The sequence below is a fragment of the Budorcas taxicolor genome, chromosome 5 (genome assembly GCF_023091745.1).
Source record: "Budorcas taxicolor isolate Tak-1 chromosome 5, Takin1.1, whole genome shotgun sequence".
Lineage (NCBI taxonomy): Eukaryota > Metazoa > Chordata > Mammalia > Artiodactyla > Bovidae > Budorcas > Budorcas taxicolor.
In genome coordinates, this window is record NC_068914.1 from 39,517,058 (window position 1) to 39,535,807 (window position 18,750).

An 18,750-nucleotide genomic window follows, 5' to 3' on the forward strand; every position below is an offset into this window, starting at 1 on the left:
ATTAACAGATGGTTTTGAAAAACCAGCTAAGTGTTTGGAAGAAAATCAATTGAGAGTCTCATTGAATATTACATTGTAGATAAATCCAGATGGATTTTAAAGATTTTTTTTTAAAAAGCACAAAGAAGAAACATAAAGGTACCATTTTATATTAACTTACAATAGGGACAGACTTTTACAATGTTAAAAAAAGAAATAAAGAAAAAGGAAATCACCAAAGTGATAAACTGAGAAATGGAATCAATAAGATTTTTTAAAAAGTTATTTACCTTACAAAAGATCTCTTTAAGCTAAAAGGAAAAAAAATGGGGAAATGAACGAACAACTTAGATGTTTAAAAATACCCAACAACTGAAAAAATTTTACCCTCATTAGTACCTTAAAAATGCAAATCAAAACAAAGCCACATGTTTATCAAAAGTCAGTACAGTGCTCAGTGTTGGCAGAAGTACAGCAAGACAAACATGCCTGCACACAGCAGGAGGTGCAAAGTGACACGTGTCACACACACAACAACCCTGGAAATCCACGCCCTCCACCCAGTATTCCACATTATTCCACCTGTAGGTCCCTACAGGGAAACAACCATGGCTGGATAAAGACTGAGGTACAAAGAGGGAGTCTTGCAAAGTTACTTGCAACAGTGATAAATAATCTCAATGTCTGACACTGAGGGAGTAATAGTTACATCAGAGATGAAAATCCATACCCCAATATATTATGCAATCAATAAAGTATTAATTTTTTCTTTATGGCCATGCCACATGGCTTATAGGATCTTAGTTCCACAACCACACCTGAACTCTTGCCCCCTACAGGGGAAGCACTGAGTCCTAACCACTGGACCACCAGGGAAATCCCAAAGTATCACAGTTTTGAAGATCATATGTGAGACCAGTCCCGTATCGCTCAATAATATTAAATGAAAAAGCCCACACCAATAAAACTGTATTTGGCATTTTCCCCAATTCTGGATGACTATTAAAAAAAAAACAGGTATAGAAAAAGGGCAGAAAATATGCTAAGAATGGTTAAATCAGTGATAAGACTGAGTTATCCATATTTTCTTATCTTATATTTTTGACACATTTTCTACCTTAAGTATATGGAAATTTAATACTCAAGAAAATAGTAAATGATGTCAAATAAGGGAAGATGTAGCTATGGAATGAAAAAAAACCAGCAACAGTAAACTCTACAAGGGACTTTCTAAAAGCCTTACTGCGTCTAGAATGTTTCCAGCCTGCTCCCTATTTCATTCCCACGTGTGCCCATGATGGTGACCGTCTGAGGAAAAGCTTGAGCAAGACCTCACAGCAGGCTGGCCTCCCCCTCCAGGCCTCTCCCTGGCCTCAAGCAGCTGTTTTTCAACACACATGTATGTTCTTATTTCCCAACCCACAAGAACAGCCCTGCTGACCTAATCAAAGAATAATTTTTCTTATGTTTCTCAGAGTATTTAAAAATAAAAAAACTCAGGATATTTTTCAACCATAGTGAAATTTCTTATACAGAGGAGGCACTTAAGAGACATTTCTTAACTTATTGTCAGAGTTTGTGTTTCCATACATCCTGGGCAACTGGATGTATGGAAACTGTCTATCTGTATAAAGACTCTCACCTGCCTGGAGACATAACCCTCCCAGACTTCAGACAATACTACAAAACTACAGTAATAAAACCAGCATGGTACTGGCACAAAAACAGACATATAGACCAACAGAGCAGACTTCTGCTGCTGCTGCTGCTGCTGCTAAGTCACTTCAGTCGTGTCCCACTCTGTGCAACCCCATAGACGGCAGCCCGCCCACCAGGCTCCCCCGTCCCTGGGATTCTCCAGGCAAGAATACTGGAGTGGGTTGCCATTTCCTTCTCCAATGCAGGAAAGTGAAAAGTGAAAGTGAAGTCGATCAGTCGTGTCAGTCTCTTCCCGACCCCATGGACTGCAGCCTACCAGGCTCCTCCGTCCATGGGATTTTCCAGGCAAGAGCACTGGAGTGGGGTGCCACTGCCTTCTCTGGAACAGACTAGACAGACCAAAAATAAACCTACACACTTAGGGTTAATTAATCTTCAGCAATGGAGGCAGGAATGTATTGAGAAAATGATGATGGGAAAAAGACACACTCTTCAGCAAGTGTTGTTGGGAAAGCTGGACAGCTGCATGAAAATCAATGAAGTTAGAAGGTATCCTCTCACTCAAAACATCTTAAAGACTTAAAAAATAAAAACAAGACACCATAAAACTCATAGAATACAACACAGGCAAAGCATTCTGACACAAATTGTACCAATGTTTTCTTAGATCCCAAGGTAGTAGAAATAAAAACAAAAATAAACAAATGGGACCTGAAGGCTTCCCTGTGGCTCAAACGGGAAAGTGTCTGCCTGCAGTGCAGGAGACCCAAGTTCGATCCCTGGGTTGGGAAGATCCCCTGGAGAAGGAAATGGCAACCCACTCCAGTACTGTTGCCTGGAAAATTCCATGGACTGAGAGGCTCCTCAGAGCCTGTTAGGCTACAGTCCATGGGGTTGCAAAGAGTCGGACATGACTGAGTGACTTCACTGACAAAAACCGTACCAATGTTTTCTTAGATCCCAAGGCAGTAGAAATAAAAACAAAAATAAATAAATGGGACCTAATCAAACTTACAAGCATTTCCACAGCAAAGAAAACCATAAGCAAAATGAAAAAACATACAGAATGAGAAGAACATATTTACAAACAATGCAACCAACAAGGGCTTAATTTCCAAAATATACAAACAACTCATACAATTCAATAACAACAAAAAAACAAACAACCCAATCAAAAAACAGGCAGAATACCTAAATAGACATTTCTACAAAGAAGACATAAAGATGGTCAATAGGCATAGGAAAGGATGCTCAACATCATTAATTATTAGAGCAATACAAATTAAAACTACAAGGAAGCACAACCTCACACTGGTCAGAATAGCCAACATTAAAAAAAAAAATCTACAGATAATAATTGCCGGAGAGGATGTGGAGAAAAAAGGGAACCCTACACTCTACTGTTGGTGGGAATGCAAGTTCGTGCAGCCACAATGGAAAATAGTATGGAGGTTCCTCAGAAAACTAAAAATAAGAGTTGCCATATGATCCAGCAATTCTACTCCTGGAAATATATCCAGAGAAAACTCTAATTCAAAAAGACACATGCACCCCTTACATTCATAGCAGCACATTCACCGTAGCCAAGACATGGAAATAACAAAAAAGTCCATTGACAGAATGGACAAAGAAGTTATTATATAATATAAATATACATTATATAATATATATAAAATGTTACATTGCATTGTATATATACATTGTATGTGTGTATATACATATATTATATATATACACACACACATATGCAATGGAACACTAGTCAGCCATGAAAAAGAATGAAATAAAGCCATCTGCAGCAACACGGATGCCACTTGAGATTATCATACTAAGTGAAGGAAGTCAGAAACAGAAAGAAAAGTATCACATGCTATCACTTATCCATGGAATCTGTACGGCAGAGGGGCTTCCCTGGTGGCCCAGAGGTGGGGAATCCACCTGCCAATGCAGGGGACACAGGCTCAGTCCTTAGTCCAGGAACTGGGAGCTCACAGGCCGCAGTGCAGCTAAGCCCGCACGCTGCAGCTACTGCAGGCCTCGCACTCTGCAGCCCGTGCTCTGAACAGCAGGAGGCACCAGAGTAACACAGGCGTGCACCTCAGCTAGAGAAAGCCCTTGTGAAGCAGTGGGGAGCCTGTGTGCCACACTGAAGACCCAGCACAGCCAAAGGAATAAGCAAACAAACAGGAAAATAAAAACCAAATAGAATATAGCACAAATGAACTCATCTAGGAAACAGAAGCAGATTCTCAGCACAGAGAGCAAACTCGTGGTGGCCAAGGGAGACGAGGGGCAGGGATGGACTGGGAGTTTGGGGTGTCAGTCACTCCGTCTTGTCTGACTCTTTGTGACCCCATGGACTGTAGCCCACCAAGCTCCTCTGTTCATGGAGTTCTTCAGGCAAGAATACTGAGGTGAGCAGCCATTCTCTTCTCCAGGGGATCTTTCCAGTCCAGGGACTGAACCTGGCTCTCCTGCACTGCAGGCAGGTTCTTTACCACTGAGCCACCAGGGCAGCCCTTGGGGGTTAGCAGATGTAAACTACTATATACAGACTGGAGAAGCAACAAGGTTCTATTGTACAGCACAGGGAACCATATTCAATATTTGGGATAAACCATAATAGAAAATAATATAAAAAAGCATGTATATATGCATGTAACAGTCATTTTGCTATACAGCAGAAATTAACACAACACTGTAAATCAACTATATTTCAATTAAAAAAATTTTTTAAATAGGCTCTGACCTGCCTAAATGTGCTTTCTAAAACTTTAGAAAGTTTTTGGAGAAGGCAATGGCACCCCACTCCAGTACTCTTGCCTGGAAAATCCCATGGACGGAGGAGCCTGGAAGGCTGCAGTCCATGGGGTCGCTGAGGGTCAGCACAACAGAGCAACTTCACTTTCACTTTTCACTTTCCTGCATTGGAGAAGGAAATGGCAACCCACTCCAGTGTTCTTGCCTGGAGAATCCCAGGGACGGGGGAGCCTGGTAGGCTGCTGTCTATAGGGTCGCACAGAGTCGGACACGACTGAAGTGACTTAACAGAAAGTTTTACTTTAGTAAACTTTAGTTTCCAATGACCAATTGGAATTGGTCATTCCAATTGCCAGTAATAAAATCTGTCTCTCTCTAAGCTCCTATTTTTGTTGCCCAGTTACTTTAAAAATGTTTTTTTTTTTTTCTTCAGTATAAAGGCAAAACACTAATTCCTTTCCCTTTCTTCACTTCAATGAAATACATGAGATGGAAGAAAAATTTCTGCTTCAGAAAAGAAACTGATGACCTTGACCTGCAGCCTTGGAATTTTTCCTACCTAGAATGTGAAAGTCTGGGTTTGGTAATCAAACTATAAAATACTGGAAAAGTCTTTTTTTTCCTCTTTTATTCTAACTCTTATTCCGGTTAGTACACGATTTCTTATATAATCCTGCAGCTAGACATCAAGCCCATATGTACACACTGGCCCTCCCGGGATTGTCTGCTCTAAGCAAGGTGTGGAAAAATCAATTCCTTCTATCGATCCAGTACCCAAAGCCAGAGTCATCATCTGGAATTTTATTTGAAGTATTTCACTTGCTTCTCTAACATTTAAGTGGAGAGGTATGTACTGGTGGGAAAATAACTAGAGATAAAAATACCATGTTTCCTGACGGCTTCCACACAATACAACAGGCACCAGAGTCCCCAGCAGAGGGAATGAGAGAAAGTTCCAAGAGAAAGAAATTAAAGAAAAAAGGTAAAGGAAGCAGGCAGGGAGCAACAAAGCCAAGGGGCAGGTGGGCATAGAGGAGCAGCAGGTGCAAGACCCCAAGGGCCCTTGGAGTCAGAAGCTGCCCTTTGCAGGCACACCCAACATTTCCAGCAGCCCTGAGCACTTACCAAAGCCTGTCTATTTCAGCTGAGCCCTGAGGATCAAAAAAAAAAAAGAGCAGAGAAGCCAAGATACGAAGAGCCCACTGACCACAGAAATGGCAAATGACAAGGGCAGAAGGCTGGCACGTGGCGGGCAGGCTGAGCCATGTGCGGGAGGATGAGGAGGACGGGCTGCAGGAAGGCCACACAGCACAGAATTGATAAAGAACCGCCTCTCGAGACAGGTCCACACTATTCGATTTTCACAAAAGTACATCAAAGTTGTAAGTCGATAACAGACGATATAAAACCCATATTCCTTAATATGGTCCACCAAAACCTCGCATGGCGTGACTCCGCCCACCTCAGCAAGCATCGCTCCTTCCCCACCTGCTCCTGCCCAGGGCCCTGAGGCCTTGGCGTCTCTGCTCCTGTCACCCACAAGGCTCTCCCCAGACCTCCACGAAACACCCCGCTATTCTCTCCCACAAGTGATGGTGCCCTTCTCACCTTTTCATTTCATCCAAATGCCGCCACCCCAGAGCTCTTTCCCGGTCACCAGATCTAAAGTCAGCTCCTCTCATCTCTCACACAGCACTCCATTTTTTTTTCTTGGCAGCATTTATGACAATTATCCATTTATTTGCTTAATATCTACATTTCCCACTAGAATGAGAGTTTTGAGAGAGTAGAAACATGTTTTGCTCATGACTATTTATCAAGGATTTGATAAATATTTGATGAATAAATGCAGAAAACAATACACAATCTATAAAGCCAAAAGTTGGTTCTTTGAAAAGATCAACTAAACTGACAAACCTTTAGTTATTAAGTCCAAAAAGAGACAACAGTTAAAATGCATGAAAGAAGGGAAAACGTTAACAGATTTTACAAAGTAAAAAGGATTATAGGGGAATATACGAACAACTGTATGCCAAATTAAGTAACTTACTATCTAATGACATGGACAAATAAATTACTAACAGACACACAATTACCACAACTAATTCGGCATGAAATAAAAAAAACCAGCAGATGTATAATAAGTAAAGAAATTGAATTCATAATTAGAAAGCTTCCCGTGAAGAAAAACCTAGGCCCCCATGGCCTTACTAGTGAATTTCAGCAAACATTCCAAGAAAAATTAATACCAATTCTTCGCAAACTCACCAAATTGAGCTTCTGGCTGAGGCAATTAGGAAAGAAAAAATAAAAGGCATCCAAAACAAATAGGAAGAAGTAAAATTTTCCCCATTTGCAGATGATATCATTTTGTAAATAGAAAATTCTAAGAAATTCACTAAAGAACTATTAGAACTATTAGTCTGCCTAGGTTGCAGGATACATTAGTAATGAACATTCTAAAAATAAAATTGGGAAACTTTTACAAAAAGGTATAAATCTTTTAAAAAGAAGTATAAGACTTGTATGCTGGAAACCTCAGAACAATGTGACTGAACAAAATCAAAGACAGTCTAAGTAAATATAAAGATAAGTCATGTTCATGGGTCAAAAGACTCAATATTGTTAAGATGGCAATGGGGCTTCCCTCACAGCTCAGTCGGTAAAGAATCTGCCTGCAATGCAGGAGACCCAGGGTTGGAAAGATCCCCTGGAGAAGGAAATGGCAACCTACTGCAGTATTCTTGCCTGGAGAATCCTAAGGACAGAGGAGCCTGACAGGATACAGTCCACGGGATCACAAGAATCAGACATGGCTTAGTGACTAACCACCACCAAGAGGGCAATACTCCCCAAACTGATTGACATAACCAACACAACCTCTATCCACATCCTAGCTTCAGTGATCAAACACTGTCATTCTGATATAAGAACAGATGGAAGTGACATGAGGATAAACTTGAATAGAATTGAAAACAGAACTGAACTGATTTGTAAAAGAGTGTCAGTATAATTAAATAGAGAAAGAAGTCTTTTCAACAAACAGTTCTGAAACAACTGGATATGTACATGCAAAAGAATGACTTTTAATCCATATCTTACGCCATACACAAAAACCAATTCAAAGTAGACCACAGACCTAAATGCATTAGTAAAGCTATAAAGTGTTTGGAAGAAGAGATGGAAATAAATCTCCATCAAACAGCATCAGGCAAAGCCTTCTTTGGTAAAACGCCACAAGCACAAACAACATAAGAAAAATAGATGGATTAGGCTTTTCAAATATAAAATCATTTGTGTCATCACATCTAGAAAGTAAAGACAACTACAGAGAAGATAAATACAGGCGTCCCTTGGTATCCAAGGGAGACCAGTTCCAGGGCCCACCCACACACACCAAATCCAAGGATGCTCAAATCCCTCATATCAAATGGCACAGCAGTTTGTCTTCCACAACCACAGACGGGGAATGCACAGATACAGAGAGTCAACCGTATACCAGCAAATCAGTTATCTGAAAACAGACTGGTATCCAGAACTCACACAGAAATCTTACAACTCAGTAATAAAAAGACAACTGAAGCCACTAAAAAATGGGCCAAAGAAAAAGACATTTCTCCAAAGAAAATATACAAATGTCCAGTAAGTACGTGAAAAGATGCTCAACATCAGAGATCAAAAGGAAGCGCGTATCAGAACCACAATGCGATACTGCGTCACACCTACTAGACTGTACCTAATTAGAAAGAGACAGTAGTTAGCAAGGCCATAGAGAAAACGAAACCTTCATTCCTTGCAGGTGGGAATGTAAAACAGCACCGCCGGTTTGGAAAACACTAGTGATTTCTCAAAAAGTTATATATGTAATTATTACCTCATGACCCAGCATTTCCACTTGTAGGTATATACCCAAGAGAACTAAAACAGATATCTACACCAAAACTCGTACATAAATGTTCAGAGCAGCATCATTCATAATAGCAAAAAGTAGAAACATATCCAAATGCTCATTAGCTGAAGAACAGATAAATTATCTGCGGTGTAGCTATGCAATGCAATATTATACAGCCATAAAAGGGACAAGGTACTGATATACGCTGTGATATGGATAAACCCCGTAAGCATTACGCTAAATAAAATAAGCTGGTCACAAAAGACCACATACTCTATTATTTCCTTCTCAGAAAACATTCAGAATAGCCAAATCTGCAGACAAAAAAGTAGGATAGTGGTTGCAAAGAACAGCAGAGACACAGGAATGGAGATTGCTTACGGGAATGGGGTTTCTTTGGGGGATGACAAAAATGTTCAAAAATTGGGCTGTGATAGTTGATTGCACAATCCCATAAGTATATGAGAAAAAAACTGAACTGTATATTTTAAATGGGTGAATTGTAGAGTATGTGAATTATATCTCAATATGTGCTCAGTTGCTCAGTCATGTCCAATTCTTTGTGACCCCTATGGACTGTAGCCCACCAGGATCCTCAGTCCATGGGATTCTCCAGGCAAGAATACTAGAGCGGGTTGCCATTTCCTGCTTCAGGAGATCTTCCCCACGCAGGGATTGAATCTGTGTCTCCTACGTCTCCTGCTTTGGCAGGCAGATTTTTTTACTGCTGAGCCACCTGGGAAGCCCATACCTCAATAATGCTGTTTTAAAAAAAATAAATAAATAACAGGTAATACAGTGATGTAATGTATTAAGTTCTTACCATTACATTCATATAATGACATTTTACCTTCCTAAATATTTATTTGTTGTGCTGTGAAGATAGGGTTAAAATATAAACAAGGGGAAGATCAGAGGAAAGACTTATCTTTGGGGACTGTGGAAGCTTGGCATCAAAGCCCACCCAGTATAAAGTCTTTTACATGTACTGAATTTCTGTGACAAGGAATTTACTTGTAGTTCAGAGTGACGGTAAATTACGTAAGCTCAATCACTTGAAGACTTTTAAGCTATAAAACAAAAAACTGGCGTCTCAGTAGAGCAAAAGCCACTCTGTTCCCAGGGCTAGCAATTCCCACAAGGAACTAAGAACAGCAGGGCTTCAAAAGCAGAAAGACACACTCACATTCCTCAAGACTGGGAGCGCCAGCTGCTCAAAGGACGTCAGATCCACCACGTACTGCCCTACACGGCACTCACGCTTTCCAGGCAGAGGCTCTGACCTGAAAGAAAAAGATAGTACATCCCTTGTTGAGAGACCCCGGTACTGACTTCTGATTTTTAGCTGCTCCACTGAGCCTCTGGCCTTCTCCATGTGCTAAACCATCCTTAAAAATCACCTACACAGAGAGCGGCAGTGAGCAACGCTGATCTGATTCCTCCTTCTCTCCTGGGAACAGGGCTAACATTGGTGCACACCACTACCCACAGCCTGGCAGTTGCCTCCAAGAAGCTGGCGTGTCACCTATCTTAGAAGAGCGACAGAAACAGGGCCACAAGGCACCAAGTGAGAAGAGCTTACTATTCAGTGGAATAAGTCTGCACTGAAATATGGTATTTTCAACCTTGGGTTTCATATGATGACTTCAACCTCTGTTTTCTTTGATGTCAAGAAAGCCATAAAGGCTCAAGATTCTTTAAGACAGAAGGGACCACCTGGCTCAGCCCTGGGCCCCAGGAGAATAAAACACCGCAGAGGGACATCCCTGGTGGTCCAGTGGTCAAGATTCTGCCCTTCCAGTGCAGGGGGCGTAGGTTTGATCTCTTAGTCGGGGAATTAAGACCCTGCATGCCGTGAGGCATGGTCAAAAAAAAAAAAAACACTTCGGAAATGAAGCTGCAGTACCCAATTCTGGATAAAGGTCCTCGGATGCCAGACAACGTGACAACATCAAACCCTATTCTTCTTCCTCCCTGTCTGACTTCTTCTGTATAAAACCCATCGACAGGCACGCCAGAGGACTTTAAAACTTCAGTGGCTTTCTGGATCAGTGTTGTTTTGCCAACTCCTAGAGGAAAAAAAGAAAAAAAGCCCGTCAGGAACCACTGCCTTGTTGGAGCACAGCAACCAGGAGAGACATGGGCTTCAAACATGAATATTAACTTCACTTACCTTTGATTGCTCCAGGTGTTAAAACTTTTCAATTTTAAGTAGAAAACAAGCATAATAAAAATGTCAATGGTACACTGAAGTTTATTTTTAAATTCTGAAACATTATTAATTTTGTCACATACATAATCAGAGAACCAACTGAGTGGTTTTCTGATGATAATTTCAAGTGCAATTTGCATCCTACAAGACAAGCTTTTGTTTTCTCCTAGGTTTACTCTTCTTGAGGGAGCAAACTTTTCCACCTAGAAAGTAAAGCTGGTCAAGCTTCAGGCAAAGGCTGGATGCTTTAAGTTAGGATTTCAAGACACTCTGAACCTACGTTTAACAATGGGAACATCCCTTCATTTCTCCTTGGATTTACAATGTATGGCTCCCCAAAATGGGACTCTTAGATACCTCCAACACTTCTAGAAATGGCAATTTTTCAACTTTTTCCAGAGGAGCAATTCCATCAGGTTGGCCATGTCTTCCATCACCTCCTCAGTTCAGTTCAGTTTAGCTCAGTTGCTCAGTCGTGTCCGACTCTTTGTGACCCCATGGACTGCAGCACGCCAGGCTTTTCTGTCCATCACCTACTCCCAGAGCTTGTTCAAATTCATGTCCATCAAGTTGATGATGTCATCCAACCATCTCATCCTCTGTCATCCCCTTCTCCTCCATCTTCAATCTTTTCCAGCATCAGAGTCTTTTCCCACGATTCAGTTCTTTGCATCAGGTGGCCAAAGTATTGGAGTTTCAGCTTCAGCATCAGTCCTTCCAATGACTATTCAGGACTGATTTCCTTTAGGATTGACTGCTTTGATCTCCATCACCTCCTAGAATATTCCCAAGTATTCCTTTGATTTGCCCCCAACCTCTTCCCAAATTATAACCTAATGCACCTCCACCCACTCATCCTCGCCACCCAGGACCCCTTCCTTTCCTCCCAGCCTGGCCCATGGACTACTCTGATTAACCCCTGGGTGTTTACAAGTTAAATACTATTTAATACTACTACTCACTGACACTGTGGAGCCAGGCCCTGGTCTCGCATGCCTCACAAGCATTTTCTTGCTTAATTCTTCTCAATCGCCCTCTGAAGCAGTTGCCACCCTCGTCCCTATTTTACAGAAGAAGAGACTGAAGCACAACTTATCCACGGTTAGACAACTGAGAGAGCACATACAGCTTAACAGGGGCCTTCATCTGCCACCATGGCTTTGTTTATTTCATATGAACCTTGTTCTCATATAGATAAGTCAGTGGCATCATAATTACCCCAAAATGGGAAACCAAGTCTGCAACACAGCTATTATGTGGCACGACAGGGTTGCAAGTCATATTATTCCTAGGGCTGCCCATGCAGGGTCATCAGGGTTCCCTAAGAAGCTTTTGAAGCTTACTTGAAATAAAATATGATGTTATTCTCATTTAGTTCATTCTTCCTGCAAATTTCACCCTAACAAACAATGGCCTTTTGAAACATGAACAGCAGCCCACGCTCATGGCACTAGGAGGGAATGTAACCCCACCTCTGTCCCTCAGTAACTGCTGCTTTAGGGAAGGTACAGAAGAATCTGCTTAACACAGGCAAGTGGCCTCTGTTGATGTGTAATTTGGGACTCTCTGAAACAACTTAATGTTGATTCATAACAGATTGTTAAATTATGGTATAATGTGTATAATGACATAAACCCACAGGAATCTCATGCAACCATTAAAGAACACTGTTTACCTCTGGAAAGAGCTTACTGCTTTGCATGGAAAACAGACCACAACATATGAAAATAATATATGGAGAAAAAACAGGTTAAGAAACAGCAGAAATATACAGTAGTATTCCATTACTTTTTTTTTTTTTTTTGAAATACCACAAATAACAAATGTTGGCAAAGATGTGGAGAAAAGGGAACCTCGTACGCTGTTACATGTAAACTGGTGCAGCCACTATGGAAAACAGTATAGAGGTTCCTCAAAAAACTAAAAACAGAACTATCATATGATCCAGAAATTCCACTCCTGGGTATATATCCAAAGAAAACGAAAACACTATTTTGAAAAGATAAATGTACCCCCAAATGTTCGTAACAGCATTATTTACAAGATATGGGAGCAACCTAAGTTTCTATCAACAGATGAATGGACAAAGATATGGTATACAATACAATGAAATACTCTTCAATTGTAAAAAAAGAATGAAATTTTGCCATCTGCAACATCATGGATGGGCCTGGAGGGTATTATGATTAGTGAAACAATTCAGGCAGAGAAAGACAAACACTGTGTGGTATCACTTATATATGGAATCTAAAAAATAGAACAAACTAGTTTTATATAATAGAAAAGAAACAGACTCACAGACAGAGAGAACAAACTAGTGGTTACCAGTGGGGAGAGGGAAGGGGTATGATGGGGAGATTAAGAGGCACAAACTACTACGTATGAAACAAATGAGCTACACGGCTATATTGTACAGCACAGGGAAATACAGCCAATATTTTATAATACCTATAAACGGAATCCTGAAAAGCTGTGAGTCACTCTCATACACATGAAACTCACAGAATACTGTAAATCAACTATATCTCAAAAAAAAAAAAAAAAGTGAAGCATATAGGTGTCTCCAGAAGAAAATGTTGAGAAGAACAGAAAGATTTATAGTCTTTGTTTCTGTATTGCTGTAAATCCAAGGGACTTTCAATTTCTTCTTTATAACTTTCTAGATTTTTTTTTTTTTTGGTCTTACAGTGAATATTACTCTTAATTTAAGAAAAAAGCAAAGCTATTTACATTATGCAAAGACAAAATGGAACAGCTGTAATAAAAGGGAATATCGTAGGTCTGATCTGTTAGGGAGAAGATTTAAACCAAAAGGAGGCATTTGGCTCTAGTCCCTTTTTTCCTCTTCAGCTCTAGAAATTTTTCAGCTAATTTTTAATCTCTGTTAATTTAACTACCCTAGTGCTAGCTACACTGGCTAAGAAGTGACCTGTAGGAAGGAGACCCCAAACACAAAGGCCCACACCACATTCACAAAGAACAGGTTGGAAACCCAAGAATTATTTTGGTTCTGGTTCTCCTATAAAGTGGACCATGAAATAAAGACTCATGTGCAGGCTGTTTAATTTGGGAAGCAACACCCGAAGATAACACACTGGTGGGGAGGTGACTGTATTATCAAACAAGTTATCAGAGGGTAGTTTAATCTCACTGGGAAATCCCAGGAGACAGCTTTGGATTCAGAGTTCTCATGTGATGAGTGAGGAAGGAGTTTAGCCACCAACTTCCAACTGTCAAGAGTCAAGGCTGCTTCAGGGGACAGGAATTCCCGGGCCCTTCAGGCCTGCCCTGTGTGCAGGCAGAGGTGGGCTCCAGGGGTCAGAGAAGGCCCTCCAGGGTCACAGGCTGTACAGCTGGAAGTTGGGGGGGGAATGTTAAGTGTGAAGGACACATGAGTGGGGCCCTGAGAGTGTATATGAGTATCTTTGAGAAGATACCTGATGTCTGAACATGTAGAGGTTCAGACAGCAGGCAGAGTTTGGGATTGGGTTAGTGATAGAAAGATACTAAGTCAATGAAAAAAAACATTAGAAAACTCCAAAGAGGTGGGGGGGGGGGGGGAATGTTGTGCATAAAGGGAAAATACATTATAGATACTCTTGGCTCCATGGCTCTTCTGTGGTTTACTTTTATAGTCAAAATACCATCAACACTGACCAGTGAGCTAATTAAAATTAGAGTATAACTGCTTTGGGAAAACTGGGAGGAAGAGAAAGTTAGTGGGTTTAAGGCCAGGCTTAAGAAAGCTACACTGTAGCACTGAGTCTTTCAATCATGTGTATGCATATAAAACTTTTATAAAGAAGGAAACAGAAAGGAGAACCAGTATTGCCCTGGCGGGCTTCTGTCCTCACCCACCTCCAGGACTCAGGCAGGTACAATCATAAAAATAAGCCACCTCTGTTATGAAACACATAGATGTCTTGGGGCCAGGCTGCTGAGAAAACTTTAAAATAAAGTTTCAAATAAAGGACTGACAAATCAACTTTTAGAAGGCATTCTTTTACAATATTAAGGAGTACTTCTGGATATTAGAAATTTCTCAAAACACCCTCCTCCTCATCACTCCCCCATTGCCCTATAAATATAAAATTCCAGAATCTGCAACATTAAGTTAGCCTTTGGTCCTAAAAGCTAAAGATGCTCATTAAAAAAAAGGTGAAAGAGAATTTCAGGGCTGGAGTTACAATGGTTGATATCTGAATGCACAGCTAATCTGAAACTGCAAAGAAGCTAAAGAATCACTTTCTGCGCTCAAAACCCATCTTTTTTTGTTGCTGTTCTCTCTTAATCTGTATGATGCTGACTTAATCTGATGCTGCCACAACCTTCCTGCCTCTTCTTTTAGTAACGCCTTAACTATGTGCAGCATCTTGGCTTAAAAGGCATCGATCTGTTCCACCAGTCTCTCACACTACCTCCTTTCAAAGATGAGACCTTCACAGCCTAAGGTTGGAGGGATTTGCATTAGAAGGGACCAGGCACCAAGGTAGGGTCTGGGTGGGGGTGCCCAGTACCCAGCCCCCCTGTGTTGGGGTACCAAGGCTCTCAACCTGCGACCTCACTCATGCAGGAAATTGGGGTGGGGTGAGGCCGTCAGTGAAGGTGGATAGGGAACACGGTTGCACTATCCTGCAACTGGAATTCCACTCTTTCATGATAAATGCATGCGCGTGTGGCTTTCGACAGAAATCAGACACTTCGGTGGTGGCAGAGATCCTGAAATATGGCCTGTGCACATCACAACTTCAAAGTGTTAGTCGCTCAGACCTGTCCAACTCTTTGCGACCCCACAGACTGTAGCCCACCAGGCTCCTCCGTCCACGGGATTCTCCGGGCAAAAATACTGGAATGGGTTGCCGCGCCTTCCTCCAGGGGATCTTCCCCACCCAGGGATCGAACCCGGGTCTCCCACATTGCAGGCGAATTATTTACCGTCTGAGCTACCACGGGTAGTAACACTTCTGCCTTTGATCCTACGTAACACCTTAATACGGAAGCCCAGATGCTATCCCATCACAAGCTGGTCTCGCCCTCCTGAAGTTGGCTTCATTTCATTTACCTTATGGACTCAATCACATTTTCCGGGAAAGGAAACGCAGGCTTCTGACCACCAAGCCTGTAACTTAACACCTGGAATTTAAGAGGCGGAGAGCACCGGCTGCCGCAACCCCACGCGCCCCCCACGCCCACCCCTCGGCCTCGTGGAGGGTGCGGACACGTGCAAGATTACCTGGGGGCCCAGTCAGGAACACGTGCCGGGCCATACGGGTAGGCTCGGGTGGGGGTCACGGCCCGGGTAGGGGTGGGGTCGAAGTCGCCCAGCCGGGTACGGGGCAGAGGTCGCGACCCAGGGTCCGCCCCCCAGGGCTGCAGTCCCCTCCTCCGCCGGCCGGAAGCAACGCGCCGTAAGGCCGCGCATGCGCCCTCTGCGCTCAGCGTCGGTCTGAGCTTCCGCCCTCTGCGCTCGGCGCCGGTCTGCGCTTGCGCCCTCCGCTCCAGCTACGTTCCTCGCCGAGACCACCGGTCAGTGACGCAGGGGTGGTTAGTGTGGTCTTCCCTGGGTCTGTGTGCTTCAGTCTCCGTGTTGGACTTAGGTAGGGTGTTTGCGAGGAGGTGTGCGTAAAAGCCTTTTACTAAACCAATGCTGCTCAGCTGAGCGCCGTTTACGAAGCTCTGGGACCGAACCTGGGAGCTGAAATTTCCCCAGGCTGCGGGGAGAGACCTCCTGAAAGAAGTTTGGGTCCTAGAAGCCTTCCCAAAAGAAAGAGGATTTGCTTCCAATTGGAACTGCTTACCCAGTGTTGTGGCAATCCACTCCAGTAATCTTGCCTGAAAATCCCCATGGACGGAGGAGCCTGATAGGCTACAGTCCATGGGGTCGCAAAGAGTCGGACACGACTGAGCGACTTCACCCAGTGTTGTCAGCCACCGCTGCAGTGTGGTATTACCTGGTTAAAAAGTGCTTCATGCGTGGGCTCCAACTCCCGAGATTCGGAGTGATTGATCTTGGGCGAGCCTGAGCATGTGGATAGTTCTGATATTGTTGAAACTCTCCGGCAGTTTCTATAGCCCCGTCTTCAATCGTGCATACAAAGAACAATTTCCCCCTCTTGCTACCGTCTCATAAATGTAAACCAACGCTAGACCCAGCCGGAGAATCTTCCTGTGCAAAGCATTAACTGGTTTCTTTCCCCTCAATTAACCCCTTGAGGGGTTTGATCCTGCGAAACGAAATGGCGGTGGCCTTGGGCCAGAGTTACTTGTAAGCCCTTTCAGTGTAATATATGTACAGTTTGTTTCGTGATCGATCATCCTTCATCCTATCTGGGAAAGCAATTTCACTGAGTGCTCATCTTAATTGTGTGGGCACACACAGGACTTCCAGAGCTCCTCTTAGCCTGGTTATTCATCAGTCAGATGACCTCCATTTCTTACTGTTTGAAAAGGAATCATGTAAAAGTCAGATATGTTCAGTCGAGTTGTCACCATTACTTCTGCGACATTTATAACGCTGCATCACTGGTCAGGTAGGGCCTTCCACCCAGATTTCTTTCACCTCCATTGCAAACTGGAGTCAAGAACAGCTAATATAGTCAAGTAAGCCCACAGAGTAGTTTCCAAAAGAAAAAAATATGTACCCTGTCGTATGTATGATCATCTTTTTATAAAAACAGTTACTTTAAAGTGCTAATTATGTAGGATTTCCATCACTGAAGCAGTTTGTGTTTGCAAGGTTCACCAGGAGATGGATTATTATATTTTGAAGTTATGCCTGGAATTCTGGTAGCCGCCAGCAGACCTCAGTTTAGGTAGACTAGATGTAGAGGACTGATATTTCAGAATAAAAAAAAAATTATTCTGAAGTTGGACGTTCTTTTTCCATCAAATCTATTTGTTTGGGCAGTTTACATGGATATCTTCACTAAATGGATATCAATTAATAATAATAATTGATCTGAGTCTTTGATTTGTACAGTTTCCTTTGTGGGTTACACATCAATCACAACCGATGAAATACCTTATCTTAAGAGATAAAGAACAAAAAGGCAAACATGATTAGTCACCCATTTTTAAATAGATTATTAAACTACCGTGCTGCATCTAACGTTTGCTTACTATCCAACCAGGGTATAATTACCTAAGGAACAGGTGATTCCAATTCTTCCTGCAGGACCTGGGTGCCGGCTCGCTTTTGATAGAATGTAGTACAGCTGTTTATTAAAGCAGTTAGTAAGCATACATCTGAAGTCTCTACAGTTCCAGAGACTGTTTTCTCTATTGCTGCATCCAAGCACCTAAAACAGTTCCTGGCACACAGTAAGGGATGTACATGCTACGCGGTCTGTGCTATCTGCGATGTATAAAGACATGAATAAGAAGAGCTCCTTTAGATTCTTGCCTTTTGAGGAATTTTTAACTGGTTGGCTAGAGAAGACCCTCCCGAGAAGGCAATGGCAACCCACTTCAGTACTCTTGCCTGGAAGATCCCATGGACGGAGGAGCCTGGTAGGCTGTAGTCCATGGGATCACTAAGAGTCTTAGACATGACTGAGCGACTTCACTTTCACTTTTCACTTTCATGCATTGGAGAAGGCAGTGGCAACCCACTCCAGTGTTCTTGCCTGGAGAATCCCAGGGACGGGAGAGTCTGGTGGGCTGCTGTCTATGGGGTCACACAGAATCGGACACGACTGAAGCAACTTAGCAGCAGCAGAGGCCTCGGGCTGTCACAATCGTGGGGTGCTGTAACGGAGGCTGAGTGAGCGCTGGTGAGGGGCCAGGAGGATGAGAAAAGCCTTCCCAGTCCAGTGACTGTGAGCCTGCTTGGAGGATGAGTGAGAGGCAACTGCAGAGAGCAAAAGGGGACACCTCTTAGGTCCCCTATCCCTTTGTGCCTCTGTGCCAGTCACCACTATAGTGGGTGGCTGTCCTCAATCTGGAGTGGCAGGGAGTGAGGTGGTTAGAAGGAGATATAGGTGAAATAAAAGCCATGTGTTTCTGTGTGACCAGCCTAGCTTGAGTCGTGATTTCTGGAGCCAGTCACAGCCAGGGAGATGGAGTGATCTTACTGGTCAGACTTGGGTCAAGTGCTCCCCTGGAGAGGGCGGTGATCTTCCCCTTTCAATGTCAGAGACCAGGCCTGAGGGAGGGATGCTCCCCAAAGGAGAATTTAGGCACTATTTCCACAGGGGCAAATGAACGCCAGGCTGGCAAAATAGATTCACGTGTCTTTTCCCCACTTTCA

At 42.7% G+C, this 18,750-nt stretch overlaps 1 protein-coding gene across 1 annotated transcript in view; it reads right to left on the reverse strand.

The window, feature by feature from the left end:
- The window catches only part of NTPCR (nucleoside-triphosphatase, cancer-related), a 36,882-nt gene extending 20,999 nt beyond the window's left edge, over positions 1 to 15,883 (reverse strand). The window contains exons 1-3 of the mRNA XM_052640405.1: positions 15,736 to 15,883; positions 10,197 to 10,359; positions 9,477 to 9,573 (exon numbers count right to left, since the gene is read on the reverse strand). Coding sequence (XP_052496365.1) covers positions 9,477 to 9,573; positions 10,197 to 10,359; positions 15,736 to 15,769 — 294 coding nt within the window. The 5' untranslated portion in view covers positions 15,770 to 15,883. The remainder of the gene's footprint in view (positions 1 to 9,476; positions 9,574 to 10,196; positions 10,360 to 15,735) is intronic.
- Positions 15,884 to 18,750: the final 2,867 nt, after the last annotated feature.